The 10,448-nt window shown below is 41.4% G+C and overlaps 1 protein-coding gene across 1 annotated transcript; it reads left to right on the forward strand.

The window, feature by feature from the left end:
- Nucleotides 1–289: 289 nt before the first annotated feature.
- Nucleotides 290–6,206, forward strand: LOC106608953 (transcription factor Sox-19b). The gene is made up of 2 exons (XM_014207206.3): nt 290–1,367; nt 3,460–6,206. Exons 1-2 carry the CDS (start codon nt 739–741, stop codon nt 3,704–3,706), a joined length of 876 nt encoding a protein of 291 aa, XP_014062681.1. The 5' UTR covers nt 290–738; the 3' UTR covers nt 3,707–6,206.
- The last annotated feature ends 4,242 nt before the right edge of the window (nt 6,207–10,448 follow it).

Genomic DNA, 10,448 nt, shown 5'->3' on the forward strand with positions numbered 1-10,448 from the left:
ATGGCATGATTTTTAAACTCTTTATTCTAAATAATTAGAGCAAAATTCACACTTTTAAATGAGTGTATGCGGGATTATTACTTTTCTCATTGAAAAGCACCCCGTCCCTCTCACACACTTTCTATCGCTCATCAACAAGTGCTCTCCACTCCTCAGTGCCTCCAGCACATGCAGCTCGCGCCCCCTCCTATAGTTAAGCAAATGAGCGCGCGCACGGGGAAGCCTATCGCGCTCGGGGATTGGTCCGGACCCTTCGAATACAATTATCTCCTGAAAAACCGCACGATTGAAATGGAATCACTTTTTTTGTTATCACGCAGGACTCTTCAGTTTACAGAATTGAGTCTCTACAGGTGGTTGTTTGAAACCCTGCGCAGAAAGAAATAGGCTTACAGATTGAAGGGTTTTTTAATTATTATTTTTTTACAGCTCAAACAATTCCTTAAACATTTTATCGTTGAGTTTTCTCTCGCTTGATTATTTATGTAGCCTAATGATCGCTTCACACACACCGACTCGTAATTTATTCCCCGTTGTTCGAATCGGGTGTCTTCTAATTAGTTGATTTGGAACACTTTGTGCATTCGGTTTCCACTTGTCATTCTAGAACGGGAAAACCACCCGGGCAGAAGTCGACAGGTAAGGTGACAAAGGCTGTGACTGTTTACTTCGTTTTATTAAATACATTTTTAACTTGATTTATTTTGAACTGAGACACTTAACAAGTTCCGGACAACTATGTATAACATGATGGAACACGAGTTGAAGCCCTCTGGGCAACAGCAGTCGCACCAAACCGCCATGTCTCCGGTCACCGGCAACTCTCACCCGGGGTCCAAATCCCTGTGTCCTCCGGGCGGGGACCCCATGGACAAGGTCAAAAGACCCATGAATGCCTTCATGGTCTGGTCTAGGGGCCAGCGCCGCAAGATGGCCCAGGAGAACCCCAAGATGCACAACTCTGAGATCAGCAAGCGGCTGGGCGCCGAGTGGAAGCTACTGACTGATGCTGAGAAGCGGCCATTCATTGACGAAGCAAAGCGCCTCAGGGCGGTGCACATGAAGGATTACCCCGATTACAAGTACAAACCACGCCGTAAATCCAAGCCCCTGCTCAAGAAGGACAACCAGATGGGAAAGTACCCTCTCTCTGCCGGGAACCTGCTGGCTGCGGCCGCAGCGCAGGGCCAAGGTGGGAGCCCCAGGATGGAGAGTTACGGGTGGGGCCCGGCGGGAGGTTACGCCGGGATGCAGAGCGAGGCCCTGGGCTACACTCAGCAGCTGCACCGCTACGACCTGTCCGCGCTCCAGTACCCCCAGGCCATGACCGCAGCACAGACCTATATGAACGGCGCCAACACTTACAGGTAGGATATGCTCAAGTTCTAAATTCCATTCCGCATGTTCTGATTCTAATGCCTAATTGAGAAGGACAGTGTTTTATAGCTCATGTAAATCCAGTTTTGATAACGAGAGCTTAATGACAGTGCTCGCTCGCCAGTTGCCACCCTTGTAATCTGACACCTGCATTTACTGAGTTTATTACGTATTGTATGAAAAGGTCACCCTCAATACTTACCTCAACACTTGAAAGCTTGTACCCTTTTATATAGCCTAGACAACGTTTCTTTTCTGATTTGGAACCAACTATAAACTTGTCAGTGGATCGGCAGCCGGAAGTTTGCAAATTGCCGTTTTCTCGTTATTGTCATAAGATTTGAGCTATTCTGAACAGACACCCACTTTCTCTGCTTTAAACCAGTGGTTGCTGCAGAATCAATGTTGCACTAAATCAAGACTTATTGTTAAATCACATTACTTTAGGCCCAATTATTTCAAGACCAGTTTATCACAAAGGATATAGCCTGCTGTTTTAATGGACCATAAATTATTAATCGCCCAACATGGAACAAATTATGTAACATTACTTCTGCATTTTAATACATTTTATTAGTAATGCAGTATACAATCAGTACAGGTCCAGCCAGCTTCACGCCTTGTCAGTGTATTTCTAAATGTATGTGTCAGATAATGAGCATGATGGGTTTTGAATTACTTGAGTTGCTCAAATTTTGTTATTAAACGCTTGTTTGTTAAACACCTCCAACATTCCCACTCACACACATTTGATGAATTTCTGTGAACATTTATAATCTGATTGGCAACAAACACATGGGGCCTAACTGGATCTGCCTGTTTAAAACTAAGATGAATTAGAACCCATGTCATGACTCACAACCCTCACCCATCCAGCACAGCCATAACTTTTGTTTTGTCTTTCTCCCAATTGTTGTTTTTCAGAAGATTACTTTGTATTTTTGTTTTTCAGAAATGCTAAATATACTACACATTTAAGGATAAAGTCATTAAAAAAAAAGGTTGACCTGTCATTTAACCTATAATTTATTAAAACATTCTACCTTATGTCTTTAGAACTTGCGTTAATATTTTTGACAATTTAGTTTTTACCTTTTTTTATTTTACCAGGCTAGTCTCATCGAGATTAAGTCTCTAAGAAGAAACCGGGCCAAAATAACAGCACGCACAGTTTCATACCTGCAACACAACACAAAACACTGCAGTTTTAAAAACATCAAATTGGTTAGGTGTAGGCTGTTTACTTGTTTTCATGCCTGTGGATTGTAGAGCATGTGTAGAGGCCCACTCTATGGGAAAGCTTTGTGTGTGGTCCTTTACCCACAATCCTCTTGTCCGCATCAGTGCCTTCTCCCAGGCCTCTTGCAGAGAGACACCAGTGATTCATTTAGTTTCATTTTAATATATTTTTTTGCATAATTAACACATTCACACTGCTTTTTCATGCTTCCAATGTAAAATAATTCCTCACCCTGATATCGTTAAGCGCCTTTAGTTGGTTGATGAATTCTTTAACTGAGAATGTCTGCAGTTTGCTTCATGGTGCTGTAGTTGGTAGCCTAACTAGTCTGGACCTGTCCTGTCCCCAATCCCTATCCCATGCTGTTTGTAAACAGACAGGGTGGATTCCATGGGCTCTCCCTCAAGGTGACTCATTGCTGGTCACATCAGATCTATGCATGTCTGTCTGCACCCAGTATAATCTATTGCATGCCCCTCTTCTGACTCATGCAGGTGTAATTATTTAATTCAGATGGGTCTGTCTTGGAATCAATATGAATCTGCACTCTTTTTATTTGACAAATCCACTCTAATATTCCAAAGAAAATACTGAACTTGTTGCAAATTTAAGATGAAACTAAAAAATTGGACACTTCATAATCGGTCCGTTCTTAACGACATGTTTCGGATATAAATGATTTGTATTGAACTGAGTAGACATGATTGTCTGCCATGTAGAATAGCGCAGACCCGATTAGACTGTTGCACGTGTACCTGACAATTTAGTGGCGTTGCCCGACATGGCATACTGTAGCATAACATTCATATAATTTAGTCAATAACAGCATCTTTCCTCCTCAGCCCCATGTCTTACAGCAGCAGCCACCAGCAGCCCAACCCAGTCATGTCCATGGTGAAGCCAGAGCCAGTGTCACACTCCCCGACTGGTGGACCTAACCACCACCGCGGGCCTCTCCAGGGGGACCTGAGGGATATGATCAGTATGTACATCCCCGGGGGGGACACCAATGACCCTGTCTCCCAGAGAGGAGGATACAGCGTCCAGCAACACTATCTCAGTGGGACTGTGCCTCTCACTCATATCTAGGGATTGGTGGGGATAGTGACTGGGACTCAATGTGAGTGTGCTGGCTTGGAGAGGCACAAGGACACCAGTTATGTCACATGCTGGGCACAACATTGTCAGACCCACTCATTATGGTCCCGTGTTGCGTTATAAAAAACAGTGACTTTATATAAAAAGGTTATTTTTCTACCTCTGCATTTTGACTACAATAATGAGCCCCCCCTCGTCCATCCCGTCCTCTGTCCCAAGACTAGGTTGTTTCGTTCAGTCGCCCATCCACTTCTAGGACGGAGACCCTTCTCGATTAACTTCTCATTATGACGGGCTGCTGTACTGTACATAGACTTTATGATGATTAAATGTTTGTTTGTGTACATATATATTTTTCCCCCTCTTTGACAAAAACTGAGCTTGACATCACAAGCTTCCATTCAAAAACGCCCAGGCCCCTATGTATGTCACAAAGCACGTGACTGTAGTATGTTCACAATTGTTCCATTGTGTTCTGTCTCCTGTTATTGTCCTACTGGCACAGTAGTGTCGGCCCCTCGGGTTGATCGGTAATCATAATGAACTAAACCAACTGGGAGGGAGACACGGGTTGTGTCCCAAATGGCACCCTATTTCCCCATATAGTGGTCTACTTTTGACCTGGGCCCTGCATGGTCAAAAGTAGTGCACTATAAACGGAATAGGGTGCCATTTGGGATGCAGCAACAGAGGGGCCCCACCACGGGAACGCAACACTGGGAACTGGGTCAGTCAATCACTATCCTCCTAAGGCCAGTGACATACAAATCACATGACCCACAACAAGGATTCTGAGGATTGCGATTCCTGAACTGGTTTTGTTTGTGTGGCCCAATGGGGCCTATCTCAGAACGGAACATCACAAATCAACTAACCGCTTGCTAGTGCAGTGAAATGGGGGAGACCAAGGGAGAAATGCACAGAGTAACTTGAATGAAGTGACTTATTTTTTGAATATACAATTATGGCCACTTGGTGCCTTCTACTGCTTTGTGAGTAAGCGTGCTTGTTTTTAAAGCCAATCCAATTTCATAGGATGACATGGTATAGTCTGTTGGACAATCTTATGAGTTCATTGGATCCAATGGAAACAAGTATGTGAGATGAACGGGTGTGTTTAGTAGTACTGTATGCCCAAACGCCATACCAATACATTTTGGTTTGTCTTCAACTTTCTTTTCTAAGTTGAAGGAAAATCCACTCCAATTTTTTTTTTTTTTTTTCATTAGTCCAATGTTGATACAGTCCCCAAATGTTTTGCATGTCAGCAGTCAAGTTTTCAAGATATATGATTTTCAAGAAGAAGAGTCACTTGCCACATGATGTATTTTGTATCATGTAGCAAGTGACACTTTGCTTCTAGAAAATCATATATCTTAAACTTGCCAGCTGATATGCAAATCATTTGGGGACTGTATCAACATTGGACTAATAAACAAAATGCCAATAGTTTGCGACGTCCTTTAACATAAACCCTTGCTGCTGCAATGAGTTTTATATTAGACAATGTAATTGTTTGCATTAGTCATCCATTTTGTGTTTTTTTTACTTGTTTTGTAAATGTTATTAGGAGTTGTCCCAAGTTCTTAATGTTTATTGTTCAGATACCCCTGTTGTATTCTGCAGGTTAACTGTGTTCATAGAATACTCTTAACTGAATGACATTTTATACAAATGCTGCATTCTATTGAATTAAATTTTTTACAAACTGCATTTGAATTATTTTTCTCTAGCTCGGCAAATGTTTGTATGGATTTCTACTTATCCAACCAAGCACCGTTACTACATTCTGCCCGGGCAACTAATGGTAGAGAATAAAATCTATTAATTTTACAATAAATGTCTCCAGCTTCTCAGTTTCATATTTGAGTTGCCTGCTGCTTAAGGTCTTCAGATAACACATTCCACTTTCCTTTTTATACTTCTACAAAATGACTGACAAAAGGAGTTGGCATAAAGTTTTGTCTCAAGTGTAACAAGACTTGATGGTTAAATTTCATTTGTCTTTGTTTCATCTGACAACACCCTCTAACTAATTTATGAATAGTAAACCAGTGCTGCTAAAACTTAGAATCAATTTTAGAATTATTTGCAGTCTGAAACTGCAAGTGGGTACATTTTTAGGCTGTGGAAGTGGTAGAACCACATACAATTACAACCATTCTGGAACTGTCATGTTCCAACAGTCTCTTTTTAGTATTGTACAATCCACTAAACAACTTGCATAAAGGGAAGACATCAAATTATTTTTGGTTGGGTTTAAATACTATATATGAAAGGAATAATGAAACATGAATGTTTATTGCAATCCAAGTGTGACACTTAACTTTTTTTAGAATTGATTTAGTTGTCTAATCCTTGTTTGAGAGTCTTGCAACTTTTGATGTGCATTGTGTATAAATAAGCAATTTAAGGCCCCTGTACTAAGGGTATTTTTGTTAACTCATTTTCATGTGGCATGGATGACAAGTATTAAAACGTTTTTAAATCCTCTGGTCTCCAAATATATTCCTTGCATGTTTGCAGCAGTTTTTTTGCGACATTTTAAGCAATTTTATTTTGTTCTTTAAACGTTTACATTAGAAATGCACTCCATTGTAAAAAATGTGAATCAGTATAGCATTTTCAGAAAGATGACTCACCATTTACAGGCTATTCTCTGTGACAGTATGCATAATGCGTAGATTACACGTCAGATTGGAGGTCGATTCATCGGTGAAGGTTTTTGATATGGGACTTATTTGGAGCATATTTTGTCGGGCAAAGTTGTTGAGAAATAAGAGCATAATACAGGCTCTAAAAAATGCAATTATTTAATCCAATATTTTAAAACCAGCCAAAGTGACTGGTAATGTTTTACAACGCGTTATCAATTGTTCCTATTCTTCAGTTTTGGCCGCTCAGCTGTTTTGAGTGACCTCATCTGTCCGCGATCATTACAGAAAATAACCATAGGCCTGACATCAGGCGCTCAATCAAAACGAGCCGGGTTTACGTTTAAACAGTGGCACCACAGGTGGACACTATTATGCTTGGGGATGCTTAAAATAAAACTTCGGAAGGAGGCGGACAAAAAAACGTTTGGGGAGATGGGACAGAGGCGTCCGGGGTGTAGGAGAGGCGCGGGGGGGGGGGGGGGGGGTAGAATGATTTAGGGTCGATCATTTACTTTTCTCCCCGTCTTTTAAATTTCACTTCTCCCCCCTCTTGCCCACCTCTTCCTTCTCCGGAGAGAAAGCGGGTGGCTGGCCCACTCATAATTGCCCGTTTCGGAGGCACATTGTCCCTAGCTTTTGAGCTCGCAGGTGCACATAGTAAAGCCGCGGAGTCTTCGGCGACTCCCCCGGAGAGCTTTGTTCCCTTTCTCTCGCTCCCCCGCGGAGCAGAAAATTAGCGTTGCATTCGGGGGCTTTATCGCCCCTTCTCTCCAGATCAGGCTTAACCCTTTCACCGCCCGTCGCCATTCTCATGGAAATCGGAGAGCCTGCGCAGGCTAATCGCAGGGTAGAGGGGAGGGGAGGATGGGAGAGCTATGGCGAAGATATGAGTGGAGTGGGGCAAGGGAGGAGGAGGAGGAGGAGGAGGGGGGGGGGGGGGGGTAAACCCACCATCTCTCCCTCTCTCTCTCTGACAATATGACATTCAAGACCCAACTAACTCTACCAACACGGCCTGTCGTTTCCCTGGCAACTCTGAACTCAAGGCTGCGAAACTAGCCAAGAAAGTGCGTAAATTGGCCCACACTACACTAGCCCCGGCCCATGACCACATGCACCCCTCGGAATATTAATTTGGGCCAAGCAGTTGGAGATTTGAACAATTTGGTCTATTCCTAAATAAGGGTGCAATAATTGAAACACACTAATTGGGAAGTTGTGTATGGAGGGGGAGATAAGATAACATTTTGTTTGCGCCGAATGGTTAGCCAGATGGCATGAGTGGTGGAACTGTGTAGCAAGGACCCTTTTAAACTTAAAAGTTCATACTTTTGACAGCATTCATGTATATTGATCTGTATAAATTGACAAAGGTCCACTCGGGCTCCCTGCATCTCAGCGCAAGAGGAGTCACTACAGTCCCTAGTTCGAATCCAGGCTGTATCACATCCGGCCGTGATTGGGAGTCCCATAGTGCATCGCCCATTGGCCCAGCGTCGTCCGGGTTTGGCCGGGATAGACCATCATTTCAAATAAGAATTTGTTCTTAACTGACTTGCCTATTTAAATAAAGGTAAAAAAAAGTTTGTTGTCCCACTGCATGACGGAAGTCAGATGATGGCCAGCCTGTGCGCCCTATGCGTTCGGAGGGTTGAGTTTGGTGAGGGGTCATGGGGGTAGGAGGATTTTCTGGTAGAATACATTCAATATCTTAGCAACGGGCAGTGAGGCTTCAACAAGTGGTTACCATGGATTTGGTGAGCCAGGGCTAAACAAGTGCGTGCGAGATGCTGGCGGTGTTGACTTTTAAAGAATTATGAGAAGCTGTGGTCATCAGAAAGTCTTCTCTATGACTCAGGTGGCTGGTTACAATACGCTCAGTTCTTTTTTTTATGTCGAAGTTGACATTTGCTTTTTCTGATGCTGAGACATTTCTTACTCATAAGCCTAAACTCATTTGCTGTGAAATATCCTGCTTTAAATTAATGCACGCGCAACGACTGTTAGGCCTAATTGTGTCTCTCTTATTTGATCAATGAGCAAGTTGACATTTGCCTTGTCTCATACTGTCTGAAACGTCTCTTACTCATAAACACATTTTGCTGCATAGGCCTATCCCACTGGGTACACCACGTCATTTCAACGTGGATAATTGGGTAATATTTGGTTGAGATGTTGATCAATGAGATTAAAACCTATATTCATCCACTCAAAATACAGCCAAATGTTAATTGCATTTCCAATGTGTTATCACCATGCTGTCAACCACCTAAAAGCACAATCAAATTCCAATGGAAAAACAATGTCTGACTTTTGGTTTAGTTGTCAACCAAATGTCTATTTACTGTATTACAAAATAAATATTGAATTGAGTTTGGTTGACAAGCCAACCAAATATCAACTTTTAAAATGAATGTATCTACATCTTGAATAGATTCCATCTGAGCCACTGGCTTAATCCCAGTCTTTAACTTTTATTTTTGCTTGAGTTGAAGATGTGAATCCAACATATCATTTGTTAACTTGTTAATAGGCTTTTTATTGTATTTTAAAATTGAAATTGAATTGTATGGTTGCCAACGCAACCAAATATTAAAATTTTAAGGAGATGTATCTTCTGCTTGGATAGTTCCATCTGTGCCACTGATTTAGCCTGGCTTTAATTCCAGTTTGTCTTCAAATTAATAATTAATATGTTGGATTCACATCTCCATCTCAACCAAAAATCTAAATAAAAGGACTAAATATAATAAAATCACACTTTAAATACCACTGGGCACACACTGGTTGAATCAACTTCCTTTTTACATAATTTCAACAGATTTCCATTGAGCCAAAGTGGAATAGAAGTTGAATTGACATCTTTGCCTAGTGGGATGCACTTGAAAAAAAGTTTGATTTTATTTAGTCCTATTATTTAACTTGGATTTTTGGTTGAGATGGAGATCATGAATCCAATATATCAATTAAGACAAACTGGAATTAAAGTGATGCTCCAGAACTTTTTTATATTTTCAGCCAGTAATTTGAAAGTGCTGCTCATGAGGTAAAACGTCATCCAATTGTGTATTACATCATCCAATTGTGTACTACATTTTGTATGATATGTTATGTCCTGCAAAAAAATGTAATAATATATACAATACCAGTCAAAAGTTCAGACACACCTAATCATTCACACCTACTCACATTTCTTTATCTTAACTATTTTCTACCTTATAGAATAATAGTGAACATCAACACTTTGAAATAACACATATGGAATCATGTAGTAACCAACAAAAAAAAGGGTTACACAAATCAAAACAACTTGATGACGGCTTTGCACACACTTGGCATTCTCTCAACCAGCTTCATGAGGTCTTCACCTGGAATGCATTTCAATTAACTGGTGTGCCTTGTTAAAAGTTAATTTGTGGAATTTCTTTCCTTCGTAATGCGTTTGAGCCAATCAATTGTGTTGTGACAAGGTAGTGGTGGTATACAGAAGATAGCCCTATTTGGTAAAAGACCAAGTCCTTATTATGGCAAGAATAGCTCAAATAAGCAAAGAGAAGCGACAGTCCATCATTACTTTAAGACATGAAGGTCAGTCCATCTGGAAAATGTCAATTACTTTTAAAGTTTCTTTAAGTGCAGTTGCAAAAACCATCAAGCGCTATGATGAAACTGGCTTTCATGATGGACCGCCACAGGAAAGGAAGACCCAGAGTTACTTCTGCTGCAGAGGATATGTTCATTAGAGTTAACTGCACCTCAGATTGCAGCCCAAATAAATGCTTCACAGAGTTCAAGTAACAGACACATCTCAACATCAACTGTTCAGAGGAGACTGCGTGAATCAGGCCTTCATGGTCGAATTGCTGCAAAGAAACCACTACTAAATAACACAAATAAGAATAAGAGACTTGCTTGGGCCAAGAAACTTGGGCAATGGACATTAGACTGGTGAAAATCTGTCCTTTGGTCTGATGAGTCCAAATTTGAGATTTATGGTTCCAACCGCCGTGTCTTTGTGAGACACAGAGTAGGTGAAAGGATGATCTCAACATGTGTGGTTCCCACCGTGAAGCATG

This window comes from Salmo salar, chromosome 07 (genome assembly GCF_965601325.2).
Source record: "Salmo salar chromosome 07, fSalSal1, whole genome shotgun sequence".
In the NCBI taxonomy this organism is placed as follows: Eukaryota; Metazoa; Chordata; class Actinopteri; order Salmoniformes; family Salmonidae; genus Salmo; species Salmo salar.